The sequence below is a fragment of the Python bivittatus genome, unplaced genomic scaffold, assembly GCF_059951505.1.
Source record: "Python bivittatus isolate LINGU-HERP-01145 unplaced genomic scaffold, Pbiv_v1 ctg000850_np1212, whole genome shotgun sequence".
Lineage (NCBI taxonomy): Eukaryota > Metazoa > Chordata > Lepidosauria > Squamata > Pythonidae > Python > Python bivittatus.
The window spans coordinates 1945140-1968346 of NW_028277112.1; the positions used below are offsets into that span (position 1 = coordinate 1945140).

General features: G+C 37.6%; 1 protein-coding gene across 10 annotated transcripts in view; it reads left to right on the top strand.

Annotated features, from left to right (window-relative positions):
• MAST4 (microtubule associated serine/threonine kinase family member 4) overlaps positions 1-23207 on the top strand; it is a 227359-nt gene that overhangs the window by 138443 nt on the left and 65709 nt on the right. For all 10 annotated transcript variants that reach the window (XM_088130318.1, XM_088130319.1, XM_088130320.1 and 7 more), the window contains one exon: positions 16042-16130. In XM_088130318.1, coding sequence (XP_087986444.1) covers positions 16042-16130 — 89 coding nt within the window. The remainder of the gene's footprint in view (positions 1-16041; positions 16131-23207) is intronic.

The following is a 23207-nucleotide window of genomic DNA, read 5'->3' on the forward strand; positions in this document are numbered from 1 at the left end:
GTTTATTACTTATAAGTCCTTTACAGCTCACATCCTTGTTGCTTCTGGGACCATATGATCCAGGGAAAATCTGACCATCCACTGCATTCTGGCTGAGAGGATAGGATGGCAGCCCTCCCAGTCCTTATGGTTAACAGGGAGGGTGCCCAGAAGCAAGCCTTCTCAAGCACAGGTTTCCAACTCTGAAATAGCCTGACCCTAGGGTTAAAATTACCCATTCCCACCTCAGTTCCTCATGCTAGAATGAGTTATGTTATGCCATTTGCACCTTTTTCATTGTATGGGAAAAGAAAAAGTATTGTTATGGGAGACATAAGTAGGGTTTAAATTGATCTGTGTTTCCATTAAAATAATTAATATTTAGAAAATATAATATTACCAGCAGAATCCTTCCCCAACTACAGTATGTCACGTTATTTGTGTAAAAGAAAGATCAACCAGTTAGATTGCATTTTTATGTGATGGGATATTTGTGATGATCAAAAGACTGCATCTCAATCTATTTATAGTTTTTGAACTATTACTTGAACTATTATATTCTTGTCATGGAGGTTTCTAATTCACAGACTATATCACATACGAATTTTAGTAAGCTCAGCAGGAGTAGGTGATGGCCTGGGGTGATGCTGAAGAATGAACAGAGCTACGTCATCTGCATGGATGACCCTGTGATTTTTATTTCCCTTTACCCATGGGTTTTGGGATGGAGTTAATGTTATTTTATGATTTATACAATAGTTCCATATGCTTCCTGTCTCCAAATTATGGAAAACTCTGCTGTTAGTTTTTTGCAATTGCCCTCCAAACTTTGATAGAATGGTTGGTCAGAACAGAAATTCATGAAAATTGGACTCAGGTATGCAAAATGTCCACTGCTATTTTAAATGGTGCATTAAATAAATGTAATTAAAATTTTAGGTGAAATATTCTAGATTGTAAAGAGAAAATCTTTTAAAATTCTGTTTAAGATTATGAAACAGTTAACATGAAATGAATAGTTTATCAAATTTTGCAGGGTTAATCCATGAATTAATTATTCTGTGCATTCAGAGCTTGGAATTAGTCTGGAAAGAAATCTTAGTAAGAATAAGAAACCCTAAATCTTTTTGTTTGAGGGATAAGAGAATGTGAGAAGAAAACAAAAAGATTATTCTTTGGATGTCAGTAATTTCCATATATGAATTCTGCACCTGTACAACCACCTGGCTGGTATATTTTAGATCTAAGTTTTTGGCTGGGAACCATCTCCTTCAGAGTTTGTGCATTGAAAGGTTGTAGCTCCTGCATTTTCCACTCAGTTCCAACTCTACTGTTTCTATAGTTTAAACCACCACACTCCCAATCTGAAATGCTTATGAGCTGGTCAGGATGGGTTAGATGCCGGGTTAGATGCCAAGTTTCATTCCACTGGTACAGTGGTACAGATAGTCCTCATTTAGCTACTGCCTCATACAGTGACTGTTTGGAGTTACGACAATGATGAAAAAGTAACTTTATGACCAATCTTTACATTTACGACCTTTGCAGGTCTATAAAGCAAAGGAAAGCTGTAGTAGGATCATAAGCACAGTTGTAGTTTCACTTAGCAGCTGCTTTGCTTAAAGACTGAGTTGACAGTCCCAATTGTGGTCGCTAAACAAGGACCACCTGTATTGTTTTGCCAGTGTCTAACTTTTCCTGCAGTCCTTAATTCTAACTCCTCTTTTCAAAGAGTAGTTTTTCAATGTACATTATTAAATACAGAGGGAGGTAGAAAACAAATTGGAATTTCATCCTCTGCGATATCAGAAACTGTCCATGGACATTTTAAATTGGGGCAAATATTATTTATGATTATTTACAACATAGGATTTTTATTTTAAAAAACACTAAACAGTATATTTATAATTCAATATATGCAATATAAAGTTTATTGTGTTTAATTTGTTTTAATTATGGTTATGGATATGTAGTAAATTGCTGGGACTCCTTGTCTGTTGGCTGTATTGTTGAAATACAGTGTTGTTGAAATAATAAATAAATTAACCCAGTAACTGGCCAGGTGCAGAAATATTCTCATTGCCTGCATCAGTTGGATTGGTGCACTTGATATAGAAGAATACTTGGACCATTTAGAATTCTGTGAAATGCATCCCATTTGTGTTGTTTAATATTTGTAAGAAGTGTTTACTGTCAAGTTCCCTTTGTTTTCTATAGATAATCAGGCGCCAAGTGCATAATTTTATATTTTGATTATCCCAGCTGTCTATCTGAAAAATGGCCAAACAAAACAAGCACTTAGTCCTTGTGGATATGAGCATGTAGAAGTCTGAATGATCAAAACAAGAACTTCTAAATATGCCAATGTTCTTCATTAAACTTTTTTCTTACATTCTGCTTCCATTGTTGTTATTTATATTAGTCAATTAAATATTTGTAGATTTAATTGAATAAGAGGGTTAAAATAGAGTTTGAAATCAAGGTTTATCTTCTGTCAGTTCTGTAGACCTCTATTATGAAGGGTTCTCTATATGATACAGGTAGTCCTCGACTTCGACCATTCATTCAGCAAGTGTTCAAAGTTACGACAGTGCTGAAGGAATGGTGGTTATGAATGGTCCTTGGAGTTACAGTCGTCCTGGCATCCCTGTGGTCACGTGATTGCGATCTGGGCACTTGGAAATCTGTTTGCACTTACAACCGATTGCTGAGCACCCCGTGAACAAGTGATCGCCATTGGCAACCTTCCTTGCCAGCTATCCCAGAAAGTCAGTGGGGAAGCCAGCAGGGGAGGTCGCAAATCTCTGGGGTAAGTCTCCCCTCCCCACGCACCCTCCCCAGTCCCTCTGTGTTTACACTGCACTGGCCACTTCCAGACCTGTGCGCACCCCCTCACACCCTCCTCGATCTGCGTGATGCCTCTTGCACACTCCCACGCACCCCAGCACCCTCCCTGACCCATGTGACACCTCTTGCACTCCTCTGTGCACCCTCCATGGCCAGCGTGGTACCTCTTGTGCATCACCACACACCCTCCCTCACCAGTGCAGCACCTCTCGTGCATCCACACACACCCTCCCCAACCCTCCCCTATGCACCACCTATCTCATTCCCCCAGCCAGCAGCAGCCACTTACCTGCCTGCCTGGGACTTGCAACTTCCTGCCGGCTTCCCTGCTGACTATGGTTGTGGGAAGCTGACAGGAAGTTGCCTTGCCTAATGATTATGGGATTCAGTTAATGATGGCAAACAAGATTGCAGGGATTGCTGTCACTAAGTGATGTCGTCACACTTTACAACCACATTGCTTATTGATGGAAATTCTGGTTCCAATTGTTGTTAGTTGAGGACTATCTGTACTATTTATGGAGTGGGCTTAGTCTACTTTTGGGGAAAAGTGTGGCTTGAATGAAATCAATTATAGGATCACTCTTAATAAAAGGCAAAAAACCCAAACCTATTTAGTGACTAGTTTTATAATCTTTTGGAAAACACTAAATGGTTGTCTTCATTTTCCCAGTTTTAATTGTTAGGGAAATAAACTAAGATTTGTGCAATATTTATTTTTAACATGGCATTGAGGTTGGGAGTAGAGTACAGTTTGGCTGGCGTGTGGTTTTACTATTTTGCTGAAGGTTTGTGGTACTGGATTAGAGGTGGATTGTGGTTGTTTTATGTGTGGGGCTCCTCAGTATTTCCTCCCCCTCCCCCCCGAATGCAAGGCTGGAAGTTTGCATTTCAGTTGAGCCAGTGGACTGGACCTCTTGTCAGGTTTTCTGGTAATTAGGAGCCGGGATGTGCTGGTGGTTGAAACTGGCTTGGGAGTGATGCAGGAGCCCTCCAGAGAGTTGGCACAAAGGAAGGAGCTGGGTTGCTGCAGCCAGCATGCTGATCAGCTGTTCGGCAGCCAGTGGTGCGTTGCAGCAACAGAGCTGAACCAGGCAGCACAGGAACCCTCTGAACTGAGAGCTGGCATGGGGAAAGGAGCTGAGTTGCTGCAACTGCATGCCAATTAACTGCTTGGAAGCTGGTGGTGTAGAACAACAATGGAGCTGTCCTAGAGGTCCTGGGTGATCTATTTCTACTGGTTGGAAGTGGCTGTAGAGGAACAGGCTGCAACGACAGATCTCCTTGGTACCTTGTTATGTGTCAGGAGTGGATCTCCTTGGGACCTTGCTGTGTGGCGGGAGTGGACTGTCTGCAACAGGAGTAGGATGAAGAATGTGCTAACAGCAAAGTTGAGGGGTCAGACTGGACCTATAACTACTGTACAGCTCCCAGTCATGGTTTGATGGCCATCTGACCCCACCATGTGATCATCAAATACAGGAGATGAGGTTTTAATCTTAGCTGTGCTAGACTGTATGCTCACTTGTGGGGGTTGCCTGCTGTCAATTGGGGGACTATGGGATGACTTGGCATATATTACTGAGACCTGGAGGGGTATGGAGAGAGAGGTTGCAGATGTGCCCACGTGGGTTTTGGGTGTGGCATCACCTGAGACCCCAGGGTAGGAGTGGAATACCTGTGGTCATCAGGTGGCTTTCAGGGGGCTGCCCCATAGATAGCTGGATGTGAGATCCTGTTTGTTAAGTTGAGCTCTAGGAGTCAGTTGGGATTGTTGCTATCATATCAGTCTCTCTGCTGTTTAGCATCTTCTCTGCCTGAGCTCCTTGACTCCTCCCTTTTTCCGTGTAATTACTTGTTCCACCCAAATTCTACTCAGAAAACAGAATACAAGCAGTTAAAATGAATTCACAATAGTATCTTTCCTTCTTTAAGCTGGTGTGATCCTACTGGCAAATCAAATGCTTTCAGTGGCTGAAAAGAGCATGAAGTGCATCCTTAGCATGAAGTGTCGATCCAACCCAATTTTTTACAGTTGAGAGTTGGGCTACAGACAAGTTTAATTAATAATAATAATAACAACAATAACAACAACAACTATCAGACATCAGCTGTGGGTTATTGTAGAGGATGAATGCTCCAAGTCTGAAGATAATATAAAGGGGTGGTATTTGAGTTTTTCAAGATGTATGGAATTTTATAACGAGTGGAATGTTCTGTTAAGATTATACATGTGATATTGTTTTCTTTCTCTCAGTAAAGTAATATTAAGTAACTAATTATGGTTATGGAGTTTTGAGTAATGTATTTTCTTCATAGATAAATGGTGCTACCATGTGTAAACATTAAAGAGAATAGTTAAGAAATATCCACATTTTAAAATATAGCTACTACCTGTATGGTGGTATATGCATCTAAATAGCTTCCAGTTTACCACAAATTAAAGAGTAAAGGATATGCTGAATTAAATAAATTATATATAATTTACTAACAGAGTTAATCACCGGTCTGATTTACACATAACACTGAACTATAATGAGATTTGTTTAATTTTGCTGTAGTATAATGTATAAACTCATCCCAAGAAAAAGTCCAGTGGATAGATTTAGCAATCATGATAGTTATAATAGGCATCCTTTTGAGCCAGACTTGTATTTCCTGTAGCTTTTTAACTAATATGAAGCTGTTTTACATTTAACTGTAGGCTTTTCTCTTCCAGTGGATAAAACTGACAGATTTTTGTCCAACATTATTGATAGTATCCCAAGTATTTCCTTTAATTTTGATCAGTGTTTATGATGGATGTTAGCATCTTACTCCCTGAATCCATAATTATTGTTGGTCTTTCAGGTGCAAATTGATTATATAGAATATATATAATTTTGCAGGGTGGTACGCTAATATATCTTACATAACTGTTCGATGTACATTAGATACTTATGCATAATGCATAAAGTATGCATAATGAATCTATAGAAAGCATATTGTTTCTTCAAAATTCCTGTGCAAAGAGAATGTCAAGAAAATTTAATTTTTTTGTAGATATAAATCTGAGTCATTTTCACCTTTTTTTTTCAGGAATGTTCCTGCAGTTGAATTAGGTTATCATCTGCCTGTAGATTACATTGCTTTATCTTTGGGTGACAAATGGAACTTGAGCAATTAGTGGGTGATATTAGCTCTTCTTTCTTGCATTGAAGGTACATACCACAGATGTTTCTATACATAGTGCTGCAAATCATTACTTTCTATGATATAGTACTAGTTCAGCAATTTTGGGATCATCAAACAGCGTCTGCATTTTGTGCATCATGGCTGTCTCAGTTTGTAGCTTAGAATTTCCTCACTTTTGCTTACTACAATAACTCACTTTGAAATATCACATTATAGCAAACATCAAAATAATGCTGTCCTTTCAACAGTCTTGAACCATGAACTCACAGAAGCGTCATAAAATCACAGCAAATAATTTGAGAAAAACAATGCAGAACACATACATGCAAATGATTAGAGAGAAAGCTGCAACTCTCGATGCCTAGTTAGGCTCATTGCTCCCAGCCCAAGATTGGCTTGGAAGAATAATGTAAGGCATGGACACAGGGCCACTGACTTCCAAATACATCATTTCTCCCCTTTCAAAGCATGATTAGAAATTGGAATTGGACTTACTAGCAAACAGCATCCATACCAGTGCCAAGAAAACTTCATAGGTCTTTCATGTTCATGTATATGTTGGCTTTTGGGAAGAAAATATTCTTCATGACAGTAGGCATATGCAGGTACTAACCGAATGTTGGGGTACAACTTTCAGCAGAAATAAGACGGAACAGAGTGTTGCTGTAGAGAGAGGCAGAGATAATGTTGGTGAAGGAATACAAGAGCTGTTGATTGATAAAAGAGACTGTAAATGAAATCTCAGCCCTGGGAAAGTAAGAAAGAGACTCAAAATAACCCTGCCTTGATTCTGCATGATATAAGAGAAGACAGAGGGAAACTCTGGCAGTCTTTCAAGATTCTATTATTATACCTTACAACAATAGGGTTCCAGTAGTCCTTGTGGAGTCTGCTTCTGGATATGATCTGTTTTGAAGGGCTGACCATTTACCTTCTACACATGCTATGGTCTTGATGAAGATAACCTCGGTTCCTGTTACTACTATGATGATGCTGGTGATAGTTAAATTGATATCCTTGGAAATGACATGTTTAATGTCATGTGTATTTACACCCTTTACATCATTGAAATGACACCTACATTTAACTTTTTGATAGTACATGCCTACTAATATTTACATACATGCACACACGACACTCTTTCCTTTCAGGTAAAAAATGTTATGCAAGATGTAAAGAAAGAGTAAAACGTAGGAAGCAAAAGAATTTAAAGGCTTTCAGAAAAATATAGTTAAATGTAATTTACACCAATATTCCCTAAATTCTCCATACTTTTCTGCCTTGAAATTCATCCTTGCTTCTACCTTGTACATAGGCTGCTTCATACATTGCCTTTTGTTCTTTAAACTTCTTACATCTCTTTTTTGAGGATCTCATAAACTCCATCCTCAACCACTTGCCTTTCCTCTCAACCCATTCACTCTCTGCAGTGCATTAAACCACTTGCAAAGCATTTGATTTAGTCTCAAAAATGCTTTACTGTCCATCATACAGTACTCTTACTCCATTTAGCAACTAATTTTCAATCCCATACTGGGTCATTCTTGGGTCTTTGCCTGACTCAGGCACTTTTTCTGTAGTTTGTTACTATATTCTCACTCATCTATTTATGTCACCTAACAGAGTAACATTTTCTCCTGGATATCATTCATTCAGAATGTTGCATAGTTTCCCCCAAAAAATCATCCTTGGTTCATTTCTTATATATGTTAGAATGTAATAAGCAACTGTCACCAACCTATGAATTCCTACTTTTGTACACATCCAGTGTTTACATTCACATTTAAACCTATGCCTTCAGTTCCCTGTATGCATTCAACTCTGCTTTTCAAGATTAGAGCAACTTCATTCAGATGTATTACAACCTTCACCTTTCTTTTTTCACCAATATTCAATTTATCTATGGTCTTTTTACATTTCAGATTGCTATCTTCCATATGCCATAGTCACCATCTAGTGGTCCTATGAATATAGGCTTTCACTGTCCATCATGGTGTTAGTCAAATGAGGATTTTACATAATGCTTTTTAATAAAATACCAAAAGAGTCAATTAGCCTTAGTCACCCATGCAGCATCTTTGCTGATATTAAGGCACGATATCAGAAAGTTTGGACATATTTTGTCCAGTATACCACAAATGCAGCTAAAGCCCAGTTTTACCTAAGCATGCTTCATGGGGTGGATCAAGTAGAGGGTACAAGATGAAAGCAGCATTGTAATGCAAACTCCGGCCCTTTTGTATGCACACGATGCTGCATGGAAGTATGAAAGGAGCAGAGCTTACGTTGCGATGGTGCAATGCTCCTTTCATCATTTTGACAAAAGCCTGTGATTCTGTGGTGCCTCTGATAACTTGGCTAGATCTAAGTGGCCTATATTTGAATTCAACTACAGAAAAAGACTTCCAAGAGCTGATCTACTACATCATTAATACTTTTTCTTTAAATAAAATAACCATTCTAAAAACGAATAATTTCTTGATATCTATCATGACTACATTTTTTGTAAGTCGAATTACTAAATTTTCTCTTTCAATCTTTGAGAAACATCACTGTTCTTAAGACTGTCTTCTAGTTGTTTGTTTGTTTCTTAGTCTGTTAAATAACCCAATGCCCTTTTTCTTCTATATTATGTTGCCAACTCCCTAGATCTGTCAGTCTTTCTATTTTATCTGTCTGAGCTGCTAAAGAGAGTATCAAGCCATTGTATGTACTATCTCCTATCACCTTGCAGGCATCCATGCTCTACACATGGAATTCTTGAGATCTCATTTGAAAAATGGTATGAGGTTGGGCTTTACCTTACTTTAATCTGTTTATGGATTGTGTTCTTTTTATTTTTTTGGAGTGCCTGAATAGGAGTAGTAACTCTGTAATAGTTGAATGACAAGAACCTGTATAATGTTGCAATTAAGGTAGATCATGGAGACCTACATTCATTTTTCATAGAGAGCTATGAAAGACCAGGTACTATTAGCTCAGCCCTATCTCACAGGGATATTGTAGGGAAATTTGGAAGAAGTAATGCTTCATTTTGGGGGGGGGGTGTCCTTCAAGGAGTCCTTGACTCCTGTTGTTGTTGTTGTTTGTACTTTTGGGTCAGTTTTGACTCCTGGGGACTGCCTGGAAAGATTTTTGGGCTGAGAGAGAATGACTGGCCCAGGTCATCCAGCTGGCTTTGTGCCTAAGACAGGACTAGAGCTATTGGTCTCCTGGGTTCTAGCCTGGTGCTTTAACCACTACACCAAGTTGGCTCTCAGTGCTTCATATACACCATGTGGGAAGATAGGTGAAGTTTAAATCTAATCATGAATCTTGCTGGTTAGCATAACTGAACTCTTTGTTCTGAAGGGAATTCCAGAATTGTCAAGTTGATGCTATTTTGATTTTTTTCCTGCAGGTCTAATGATTCTTTTCTTTGTGTTTATCATCACATTTGTAATACAGAAATCTATCATTGCCTTGTTTTATTTAGAAGTACAAAATTTCTGGCTGCTTTCCCAGCCTGGCTGGAAAGGTAACTTCACAAGTTTAGTACAGCTACTCCAAAGTAGAGATGACCCTTAAAAGCTCTCAAATTTTGTTTGAAACCTAAGCTGGAGAAGAAATACTGGCTATACCACTATAGATGTTCCACCTCTTTTCTGTGCAAAGGTTTTGCTTCATAAGGTTGTGAGGAACAGTGGTGCACAGACTACCTCTCTACCTTTCAATTTCTATTTTTTCTACTTTTCTTTGTTTTTTTTTCCTTTCAGTGTGTTTTTAATTATTTAATAAAAAAAAAAGAGAGAGAACTTGCTTATGCATAGGAAGAATCACCTAATTTTTTCCAAGATGACCAAAAATAAACTTTTAAAGGGGAGATACCTTTTTTCTTTTTTTAAATTCCTGTAGCATTAGGAATTTAAACATACAGGAAGGATCAGAAGTGATGAGGACAGTTAATATATTCAGGATATAGATAAGGAATACCTAGGAGGATATCCCCTTGATATTTTACAACAACCAAGAAAGGTTGAAGTAAAATATGAAACTTGGTATGCATTTCCTATTTATTGCTGGTAGACAAGATTCATTCCACTTGAGTACAAAGAAAATTTGATAAGACATTCTCTGTAATGGAAATGATAGGAGTATAATATTGTTTTGTCCATAGCAGAAACTGCATTGTATTTCAAAATAAGGCAAGAAACAATCTTCTCCCTTCTTTGGAAGCAGTAGTAGAGTGAGAGGGGCTTTCACTGCCAGGCTTGCTGTGACACATTTTAATAAGGAGAAATTATGTTGGAACTAGGCCAATAACTAACATCTGTCTAATAGCAACATTAATTGCAACTGCTTTCAGGATTGTTTTATTGATAAAAGCCTTCTTATCCAGTATTAATAGTGTTGCTGCAATAAAATATATATATTTTTAAGTGCAAACATACTAAGTTAACTTCCTTGACTTTTTAAAACAACAGCTTTTTTCAACCAGTTGTGTGTTTCTTAGTCACTTGCAGTACGTCAGTCAGACTTACAATCTATTAGATAAGTTCTGTTATCCAGATCCTAAAATGTGGCATTCCTAGTTAGCTCTTTGTACCTGAACTTGCAAAGACAGCAAATAATTGAAATTACAAGTCAGCATGTTTCATAATACATACCATATAAACAAAGTAGAAACGAAATACTCTGTTTCTTCTGAAGAGATGTTCAGCTGTAGGTTTTATTACAGAGAGAGAGAGAGAGAGAAAAGGGGGAGGGAGAGAAAGTGCGCACACATATCTTTTTTTCTTTCACTTACTGCAACTAAGTTTTATCCTAGAGTTGTTCCCCACATTTTTCCTGGTCAACTATAGTGCTTTATTTTGCAGTAGCTTTTCAAATACGGTAGTTGATATTATTTTCAAGCTTCATCTTCAGCTCATCCAGATGGCAACTAAATTATGGGCTACATTGCAGGAGAGTGCGGTAGTCAGCACATACTGTTAAAGGTGCTGCCACAGTATTTTACAGGTTGTATCCATCTTCATTACAAGTGCAAATATTAATAATTAAGGATGTTAAAATGAAATCATTATAAATGATTAAAACAGATGCCAGATTTCATGTGAAAAGCATGATAAGGAGTAATTGCTGTCAGCACATCCTTCCATTCATGCTCCTTTTAGCAATTAACCTTTATTGCTAGTAATTTACCTCTGTATTCAGAGTAAAACAGTGCTCTCTGAAGAAAGAACGTTAATGGATCATACTATAGGGGTGTCATTATTGGTGCTGTTGATTGCTTATCATAAGCTGCAGTTAGGAGCACCACTTTGAAATGTGCTTGTATGTTAATGTTGATTTATGTGTCTTGTATATATTCAATTTGCTCCCTGTGAACATTTGAATAACGGGAAGGCTGTGCCAGAAGGTTCCTCCCCATCTATTGATGACTGGATCTGTGATGGCCTTTTGTTTAACATCCTGTAAAAACAATAGATACACATCTTTTCTATTAAAAATGTCTGGTCCTTAAACTGACTGTGGATCTGTAGTTAAAGTGTTATAGTTAAGCTGGATGTCTCTTTCCATTTCAAATGTGAGTGTTTTTATCCACATTATGTTTGTTTTAAAAAAGAATTGGCAGTTAAATAAATAAGTTATCATATTTTATATACAGTACCTTACCAGAAAATGCTGCATTTAATAAGCATGGCTATTATAAACTGGTAAATTTTTCTAAATACATGTAATTTTAAATCAAAACAGTAATCTAGACATTTGGTTCTTGAGCAGTTATTTGCTATTCTATTTCTTCTCCTGCTATATTTAAAACAATGTCCTGCAGAAGAAAAGCAGTTTTGCCATAAGAATTCACAATTATTTTAATTGCTAGGATTTAAAAATACTGAAATAACAGAAGCTGGCAGTCCATTAGATGTTCAGTACAGAAACAGTGCCAATTGCAGACTCAAATTCGTTGGTTAGCTAAAGGTACTACAGGTAGTCCTCGACTTATGACCATTCATTTAACGACCATTCAAAGTTATGACTGTGCTGAAAAAAGTGACAAGTCCTCACACTTACGACTGTTGCAGTGTCCCCATGATCAAAATTCAAAATACATGCAACTGGCATGTATTTATTACTGTTGGAGCATCCCGGGATCATGACATCACCATTTGCAACTTTCCCAGGGGGTTTCCGACAAGCAAAGTCAATGGGAGAAGCCAGATTCGCTTAATGACCACTTGACTCACTTAATGACCATAGTGATTCACTTACTGACATGGCAAAATGGTGGTCAAATTGGGTGTGACTCACTTAACGACCATATCGCTTAGCAAATGGCGTTCTGGTACCAATTGTGGTTGTAAATCGAGGACTACCTGTAGAGTGAAACTGAGGGAAGGAAGGAAGCAGAACAAGAATATATTGCAGATTTGTAGTCTTTTTTCTCTGGTCGTCTTCTCAACCTAAAATAAACCTAAGGAGTCAGAGAAAAGAAAGCTGGAATATGATTGATTTGATTGATTGATTTCCATTATTTGATCTGATCAAAAATCAAATAATAGAAACATTTGAAGCCAAACTAGTTTATGGGATACAGTGGACAGCATGTGTCATTGGAACCTGGCTGAGACCTGCGAGACAAGCATACTCCCACTGAAGAGGCATCAGTTTTTATCTGCCAGATATTTGTGGATAGTGAATCGTATAATATTGAGCACTGGGAATAATAGTGATCTAATTCAGTAGAACTGTACACAAGATTCATGATTTTAGGTCAGTATCAACATGTAAAATTATCTCCAGATGTAAAAGGAACTGAGTGCAGTAAGATGGACATGTGTTTAGGAGGCTTGAATAAACAGTAACTCCTCAATGATTATGTCAAACTACAGTCCGGACCAGAAATATTGGAACAAACATAACTGTTTTGGCATTTGGCCTCTGTATACCACCACATTGAAGTTGAAAGGAAACACACCCAGATGGAAGCGAAGTCAGGACTTTCAGCTGTAATTCAGGGGGGTTTGACAAAAGAGTGGCACTAACCATTCAGGAAGTACAGCCAGTGGCATACACACACACCCATCGTTGGTGGCTCATAAGTAATGGAACAAATGGCTGACAAGCAGCTGCATGGCCAGATGTGACCTGTTTCCTGGGTACCCCATGACCAATCAAGCAGATAAATGGCCTGGAGGTGGTTCTGAGTGTTACATTTGCATTTGGTAGCTGTTCACTGGAACTCTCAACATGAGGTCCAAGGAGGTGTCCATGTGAGTGAAGGAGGCCATCATTAGGCTGAGAAAACAAAATAAACCCATCAGAGAGATAGCAGAAACATTGGGAGTGGCCAATACAACAGTTTGGAACATCCTGAAAAAGAAGGAATTAACTGGCAAGCTCAGCAACAGCAAAAGGCCTGGAAGACCGTGGAAGACAACTAAAGTGGATGACCACAGAATTCTGCTCATGGTGAAGAGGAACCCTTTCATGACATCTAGCCAGGTCAAGAACACTCTTGAGGAGGTAGGCATGTCATTGTCAACATCTACAGTCAAGAGACGGCTTTATGAATGTAAATACAGAGCTTCACAACAAGGTGCAAACCACTGGTAACACTCAAGAACAGAAAGGCCAGATTAGACTTTGCCAGCAAACACCTAAAAAAGCCTGCCCAGTTCTGGAATAAGATTCTTTGGACTGATGAAACCAAGATTAACTTGCACCAGAATGATGGGAAGAGAAAAGTATGGAGAAGGAAAGGAACAGCTCATGATCCAAAGCATACCACATCATCTGTCAAACATGGTGGAGGCAGTGTTATGGCATGGGCATGTATGGCTGCCAATGGAACTGGGTCACTGGTGTTTATTGATGACCTGACTGCTGATAAAAGCAGCACGATGAATTCTGAACCTAATAGGGCTATACTTTCTGCTCAGATTCAGCCAAATGCTGCCAAACTGATAGGACGCCACTTCATATTGCAGATGGATAATGACCCAAAACATACAGCAAAAGCTACCGAAGAGTTTCTAAGGCAAAGAAGTGGGATGTTCTTCAATGGCCAAGTCAGTCACCTGATCTCAACCCAACAGAGCATGCTTCTCACTTACTGAAGACAAGACTGAAGGCAGAAAGACCCACAAACAAGCAGCAGCTGAAGGCAGCTGCAGTAAAGGCCTGGCAAAGCATCTCAAGGGAGGAAACTCAGCATTTGGTCCCGTCCATGGGTTCCAGACTTCATGCAGTCATTGACTGCAAAGGATTTTCATCCAGGTATTAAAGGCGATCCTTATGTTTGTCATGATGTTGGTTTGTTCCATTACTTATGAGCCACCAATGATGGGTGTGTGTGTATGCCACTGGCTGTACTTCCTGAATGGTTAGTGCCCCACTTTTGTCAAACCCCCTGAATTACAGCTGAAAGTCCTGACTTCGCTTCCATCTGGGTATGTTTCCTTTCAACTTCAATGTGGTGGTGTACAGAGGCCAAATGCCAAAACAGTTATCCTTGTTCCAATATTTCTGGTCCTGACTGTACACCTCATCATAATTTAAAGAGGTAAATCCTTGCTTAAAGATTCTCAGTTATGGCACTGGTGCTATGGCATAAATGCAGATGTGGGTGGATGCGTGCTGTAGGGTTGCTGTGGTGCAGCGCAAGTACAGGCGGTTGGGGGTGTGGCTGGGCCTGCAATCACCCTGTAGTCCAGGGCTTCTCGAGAGAAAAAGCAGCAGAAGTGACTTACTGGAGCGATTTGCAACCTCCTGCTGGATTCCCCATTGACTTTGCTTGTGGGAAACTGGCAGGGAAGGTCACAAATGGTGATCACATGACCACTGGATGCTGCAACCATCATATGTGCGAGATGGTTGCCAAGTGCCCAAATCACTATCATGTAACCATGAGGATGCTGCAACAGCTGCAACTTTGTGGACCAGTCGTAAATCCTCCTCGTTCAGCACCATCATAATTTTGAACGATCGCTGAACGAGTGATTGTAACTCGAGGACTACTTGTATAGCCTTTGCCAGATTCAGCTTCTGATATTTCCAGTTGGAAGAGTACAGATGATGAACTCTTAATAAGAATATGAAGAACTACCAAGTATTGAATTAGAAGGCCTTTGGCAGTTCATCCTAAATATTCACGTTACACTTTTTGCTGTCTATTGTACTGCAAACTACACGTAATTTCATAGCCTCAATGAAATAATGCACATATGTGATTTCAAGGTGAGAAACTATGTATGTATGTATGTATGTATGTATGTATGTATGTATGTATGTATGTATCTATCTATCTATCTATCTATCTATCTATCTATCTATCTATCTATCTATCTATCTATCTATCTATCTGACTATAATTTCAGGACTTATAGGTACTGCTTAAAAATCTGCAAAGAATCTAGTATGAACTGTAACCATAATATTCATGTCATCTCTTATTGAGAAAAAATAGTAATTGGCAGTATTTGAGATGCAAAACATATGAGCAAAGGAACACATTTATCTTTGTAGTATATGTCACATCTATTTACAACAAGCACAGATGTGAAATTTGCCTGAATAATTAGATTTTTAATTGCTGTATCATAAAATAGATAAATTATTCCTCTGTTTGACATAAGGAAATCCATGTAAACACAAATACATTGTATTAATAAAACTTTTTCAAAATCATTTTTCTGGCCTTTTCCCTAATATTTATGTACTATAAATAAGGTCTTTGCTCTATATCAGGTAAACTGTTACTTATAACCTTGAAGGGGAAAGTGGAGGGTGAATTTGTTTGCTGTATAATACTTGTATTAAATGTGATTTAATTAATCTTATTACATTTTCCCTGATACATGGGGTATATCCTACCTGGCCATTCAATATATAGGATAATTCTAGGATTCATTCCTTCTATTTCAGAATGTGACAAGTCTATAACTTAGAGCTGAAATAGATGATTGAGATGCCATGTGTTTTGAATTCTTTAAATATTAACAAATGAATCAGGTTTATGGTACATATCATTTTATAACTTTAAGTACTCTCTTCTTATAGTTGCCGAACAAGTAATCGAAAAAGTTTGATATGTAATGGACAGTCTTCAGCTATGCCTCGACCTCATTCACCACTTTCTGCTCACGCTGGTAATACCATTGTTCTTTTTAAATATATTTTAGTATTTTCAAAAAGTTCCTGTTTGAAATTGTATATAAATTTATGTGATATATATTTAATGTAGAATATAATAGTATGAAATACAGGTTTGGTATTTATTGCAATAAATTTGACTGAACTGTTTGAATAATTCTTGCTTGTAACCACAATAAAAGCCATTAATAAATCAAATGAGAAGGGGAGTGAAAAAAATAATATGTAAATACTGTACGGAATACATTATGCAACATTGTAAACTGATAGTTGTATCACTAGTTGATTCCTTTGTGCCATTTGAACAACTGACATTAGTTTATTCTTTTTAAAATTAAATTGGTTACTATCCTAGATCAGAGAGAGTATAAGATAAAAAACATCTGCACAACTGAGATAAAATAGACTTGGAACTATAACTCAAGGCAAGGCAAGAGTAGTTGACATTAACTGCAATAGATGGCACAAGTTTATATATAGGGCTTTGCTACACTCATTGTTGCTAGATACTAATCAGCTAGAAGAAAGTATGGATAAATTCTTATGAACTAACTGGAATTCTAATTAAAAGAGGGCTAATAACAACTTTACAGAGGTTTTCTAGAAAAGAAGAAAGGTAAAGGTACATATGCTAGAGTCTCAATGTCCTCCACCCCATGTGAGCGAATATTTTCAAGAACAGAATCTCAAAGTATCTTTCTTTGGCAGTAGACAATAAGGCAGAGACGGGTGCATTAAAATAAGCCATTGAAAAGGTCCTCTTCTGACTTTTACTCAAGTTTATAATAATTAATTATAACAACTTATTAAATGTTTATGCTATATGACTCCCAATGATTCTGGGCAGTTTACTAATTGTTAAAAACATTTAAAATAAAGAGACAACACAAAAACAACACAAAACAAAAGAAACAAAGATGACAGAGAAAACAAACCCAGAAAATGAAGAAAAGGCATCAGTCATCTTTGCCAAAGGCCCAGGTGAAGAGCCACATCTTCAGGGGCCTTTGAAATACCAGTAGGGTGGGGGCTGTTCTAATTTGGAGGGGGGAGGGTAATGAATAATCATTACATGGCACCTTACTCCAGTCTTAAATAATCAGTTATCCTTTCTTTCCTTAGTGCTGAATTAAATTTACAGAACTCCATGAATTCATGAAGTTGGTTATTGTTTTAATATAATCATAATTAATATCTTGAAGAACTAAGGTAGCTGAACGGAATGGAACATAATTAAAAGGAAATAAAATTAATTAAACTAAATGGAAATAAAACCATATAAAATAATTGAAAACATGCATCCAATCCTGTGCCTTAATTGATTCCCTTCCTCCAAATGTACAGTAGGACATTTTGTGGCATGCTCTGGTCTACTGAAAGAATTTCCCTCTTTCTAGGGACCAGCATCTTCAGAGACCATATCTGCATCTCATACAGAAGCTGGGTCACAGCTTTTGCACAAAGTATCTTAACTGCGATTGCAATAAATTATTTGCCTATTCAGTTAAAAAAAAAATCTCAAAATAACCTTAAAGCTCCTCTGTGCATTCCCTACCACACGTTGGAATGGCATCTCCAAGAGTTAGACGCATGAAACTCAATCTCAAAGCTGGATTGTTGTTACAGCTCACAATGCCAGCTGGCTGTGAGACTTACCACCCCCAGCTACCCTGTTCCAGAAGTTCCTTTGCCCCTCTGTTGCCTGCCTGCGGGCCACATTTGCTGGCACTCCCATAGCACCTTCCATGACTTCTTTGCTCTGCCTGCTGCTCACTGCCTTGTTGTTCTTTCCTGCTAATTTCCTTTTACTCACCTCAGCTTGAGGGGGAGGCAGCAGGGTGGGTGAGCTAAGACCAGAATTGCTCAGAGCCTCTTTGTATTTTGCAGCCCTTAGTAAGGGTGCAAGACACTTGCCACTTTGGAAAGGTGACAGAAATGGGAAGCTGTGGCAGTGGCATTTCTCAGCAAACCTGGGAAACCTGACCAGGCACAGAGTGCACCTTGCAATGCAAAGCAGGGTGGAATGCCATCCTTGCCCAAGCAGCAGGAACGAGGTTTTACTCCTGGTATGGCCTCTGCCAAGCATGCTAATGGTTGTGCTTCAGTAACAAAATGAGGCTGATATGTTCTCTTTAAGTTCTCTCTCCAGGGCACTTTGTTGCCTGCCATCCTCGTACAGCACTGCCACTAAATTCCCCATTTTGCATTCCAAAGATCTGTTTCTTTTTTCTATTTAGCAGATCTGTTTCAGTTTTTTTCCTTAGTTTGGGCCTGTTGAAAGGGTCTAGAAAATCCTGCAGCAGCTATCAGCATGCCCACCATTCTTATTGTCCTGGGCCAGAGACAGAGGCTGCCTGGACAAAACTTGCCTGTAAGAGAAAACTAAGAATTCTGGGAATTGAAGTCTACATATCTCAAAGTTGCCCAGGTTGGTCAGGTGGCTGACCTAAAAGAAGATCCTAGAAGTTCACATAATTTTGCCACACACAGATACGTTGCTTTGGATCATTTTCTTCAATAAATCAATGAACAAGTATAATGTTTTTGATTCATTTATTTAATCTCTTTATCTAGTTTTAGGACTTGTGTAGAGAACACATTGTGTTTTAGGTCATATTTATGGAGAAATAAATTGAATATTGAATTTGACTGAATATTGAATTTGATTGAATTCAAAAGGGTTCACAAACTTTTAAGCACCACTATACATATTTCATTAAGAATCTCTGCAGTTTTATATAAAAGAGAGAACTCTTCTATGAGAAGACCAATATCTCTTGATAGATTTGTTTGCTATGAACTTATTCATTTCCCTTAATTCCTTGCAGATTAGTGGCCATCATATTATCTTGAGATGATGAATTCTACAGGTTAAATATATGCTGTGATAAGAGATAAGTGATTGGTCTTAACAAAGAAAATGCCAATTACTCACTTTCCAAACTTTTCTTCAATATTTATTTTTGTTCAGGAAATAAATTCTGCTGCTGAAACTTTTAGAAAAATGGTTAGAAAATACATGTGTAATTTATAATGTAGTCTGTTTTCAATGAATATCATAAGATCAGATTAAATTTGAAGCCATAAAATTGTTTCTTTTCTGGTGTCATGTTTTCTGTTAGTGCCAAAACATACATACATACATACATACATACATACATACATACATACATATCCTTTGCTTAAACGAATTCCTATATGACACTAATGCTGCTTCTTTAATACAGAATGGCATGACCTGCGCATTTTGTATGCGCGCAAAACTTCATTCCAGACCCAGGAAAAGAGTCCATCCCTAGGAGCCAAATCAGTTATTTAGCTGCTACCAATTCAAGGAAATGAACACACGTAGAGTACTTCATATTCCTGAGCCCAGGGATGGTTATATTCCTTCTTACATTCAGAAGTAGGCCAGTATGTAATAAGGACAAGTTCCAGTACTTTACTAGTGGCACCTACATTTTTGTACCTGCAAATTTCCATAGTCTCTGGTGGGCTCAGAGATACCGAATTACAGATTGAAAGTGATAGATTTTCTTAACGCAAGCTAGCTGCTACTGCCACAAGACCTTTTAGTGAAAGGTTAGTATTTTCCTTACTTAGAAACAGAAATATGTCTTCATGTAGACAGTTATATTTAACAGGTAGATTACTTTTGTACTTAAACATTATGAACCTTATGGAGTAATTAAAAGTATTCCTAAATATTTTTGCAAACAAATAATGTGCCTTAAAAAGTTATTTTGTTGTCCAGTTCCATGACTAGCAGGTCAAGCCTTAGAATATATGTTTTGGAAAGTTGCCTGAATTATAAAATTATATTGAAGTAATATATATGCTGCAGTAACATTTAGGTTTTCAGGACTTTTTAAAACTATATTAACAATAGCTGTGTATGTGCAGTCCTATTCCCCATACAGTACATCAAGTTCAGATATTATTTTAAATGTTTGTGTGTATGTGTGGGCGCCTTTGAGTCAGTTTTGGGGATTGCCTGGCAAGATTTTTGGAAGTGGTTTCTTCCTAGGACTGAGGAGTCACTAGCTCAAAATCACCCATCTGGCTTTGTGCCTAAGGTGGGACTAAACCCATGGTTTCTCAGTTTCTAGCCTGGTGCCTTAACCACTATACCAAACTGACTCTCTGAGTGATGATTAGCTATTCTCATGTCAATGTCTCTGTGAATAACATAGTGTGAATTACCTATATAATGCCTGACCCCACTGATTAGATTTACTTTTTCAAACCAGAAATATCAGTAGTAGTTGCAGCTATATGAAACTTCTGAAGTCTACGACAACTAGCAGGCTCTGGGAACAGTAGGAGTTAGGGTGGACAAATACTGAGAGAAATTATGTGAGTGATGAATGTTATAGGCAAGGCTTCAATTTTAATATTTATGGTTTTTCTCAATTCCCACACAATTAAATATTCCACAGCAGAAAACTCTTGTATGAAATTTTGTCCAATCAGAATAAACTGACCCCTGAAAAGGTCCAGGTAGGTATGGAACAGTGAAAAAGAAAAGAAATAATTAAGCTAAGCTACAAAATATATAAGAAAAGTACCATTAAAAATATATTACTTTGTAATGGTTGGAACAACAGCAGCTCCTTTATCCCCTTTCCTTCGTTTCTTCCAATCCCCATGTTGAAACTGAAATTGAAACTGCTGGTCAGCATTCCATTTGCTCAGATAATTTTCATCAAACAACTGGGAGACAATTGCTCCAATAAAAAGGGCTCAAATGCACTTAATTTTCATCTCACTATTATTATTCCTTTTTGCTTTTAAAAGAAGGAAGGAAGGAAGGAAGGAAGGAAGGAAGGAAGGAAGGAAGGAAGGAAGGAAGGAAGGAAGGAAGGAAGGAAGGAAGGAGCATTTGAAACTCATTGCTGCTAAGCTCATCTCCAAGTTTGCATGGATACAAATAGGGCTGTGCTGTGCATTAATTTTCCCTGACAATTCCCAGTCTCTTCCTTGCCCAATTGGTTTCCTTACATAATTCATGTTGTAAAACAGTTTCAGTGCCTCCCCATGTGTTTTCATTTAGATCAGAATTTCTCAAGAACACAGTTTAAAAAAAAACCCTCAGCAGCATAATAGATTCCCTTAATAAAATATGAATTGCAATAGAGTGGTGGTAATTAAGACTATTGGTTCATTTCAGGAGAAAACAAAGCTTTGGGAAGGAATTAGTTAAAGAGTTAAGAGTCACATAGAGAGCCTAGGGGTAGGGTAAACTGTTTTAAATGACAGAAAATATTTTCATTTTTTTAAAAAAGGAATATTTAAGCAGCCAAAAGGCAAAAGGTAAGAATACGAAATGAGTCCAAAAATATTTTGAAGATCTGACTGTTTGCATGCAAAATGGCTCTGCAACCAGAACGCGAGTCAAGAAATAGCAAATTTCTGTGTCCCTATTCAACATTCTTTTGTATCTTTAAATCTGACTTGCATTAGGCAGTTTTTTAAGTAAGGGACCATGTTCTGGGATGTAAATCATGTAGCTATACTATTTAAATTGGGGAAAGTTAATAGTTAGGACTGAAACTGTGTGACTCTTTTCAGAATGATAAATATCCAGTCTTTCATTTTAGCAGATTTATATTCTAGAGTAGAAGAAGCAGTTTAAATATGTAAAACAGAAATATTTTAATTTGGGCAGTCATACTAAAAAAATTCTCTTCCCTTATACCAAGGTTCAGATTAATCTATTAGATGCCCCATGCATCATTCTCATTTGTAGGAGATTGTGTGTTATATACCATAATCATAATTAAATTGGTAACACTTTTTATGGTAAGTAATTAATCAATGAGGATCTGGAATGTCTTCATATTTTAGACAATACACTTGGTTAATAATTCACCACCCTTTAAAAAAATAAATATTGAAATAAGGGTTGAAAAATACAAGTCCTGCATGCAGTAACTCAACTATATCCACTAAAATAACATATACTAATACTAATTTATTTTATGGCAGGTATTGCTGCTTATAAAAAAGTTAAATTTTGCTTGCATCATCTTTATATTTTGCCCCTAGAAAAATCCACATGTTCATGCTGAGAGGCAGAGGAAGAGATAGGTATCAGCAAGTGTCTGCCAAGCATTCCCAGCGTTTAGCAGCGAGTTGAATGGTTTTATGTGAGAATAGTAACAAAACCCCAAAGGAAATGCCTTCTTCACAATGAGGAATCACATCTTTATATCATTCCAAATCACCTTTACATGCCTTGGTCTTTCCAGGCTTGGGAATAACGTTCCATCTCATTTTAATGATGTGTTTATAGCAGTATATAGAATTTTGTTTTAAAAAAATAGGATATAGAACAAAATAAATGTGTAATAGCCTAAAGAACAGAATATGTGATGCCCATATGTCACTTGACATGTAAATTGCATCAATTTATACCATTTGCCTAATGATGTCATTATGAAAATAAAATGAAGTACCACAGATGATGTCATTTGTGTTATTTGCTTAATGATTTAATCACACAAATGACACAAATCGGCATACGTGATATAGTTTGTGTCATTGGTTTAAAAAGAAAAGAAGCCTCTTGCATCCATATTTGCTGACGCTTTTTGTAACTTAAACTCCTCCAAAGGCTCACTGTCCACATTAATTCTCCTTGTTAGCTTTTCATCAAGGTAGGAAAAAAATATTCTTAGCTGACCTATGTTATTGCAATATTTCTGTCTACTCTCTGCTGCCTCTACATTTAGAGAGAGCTAAAGCTGAAATCTGTTAGTCTTGTGTTTCAGAACCTTAAAATTCTTTCTAATAAATATTGCTAATCAGAGTGCTAAATCATTTGCTCTTTGGGTTAACTGCTTACGTGTTTTTGGGTTGTTGCAACAAAAGTCTTGACAAATGACCTCTGCAGGAGGGGGCACATGCTGCCTCTTTCAAGATAGTAGGCACCATCCCTTAAGGGAGATATTAACTACTTCCCCAACCAGCCACATATAGCTCCCCCAGCTACATGAATCCATCAGGTGGAACATGGACCAAAGCACATCATAGAGGACTCTGTCCACATTGTTAAATCCAGCACTTCAAAA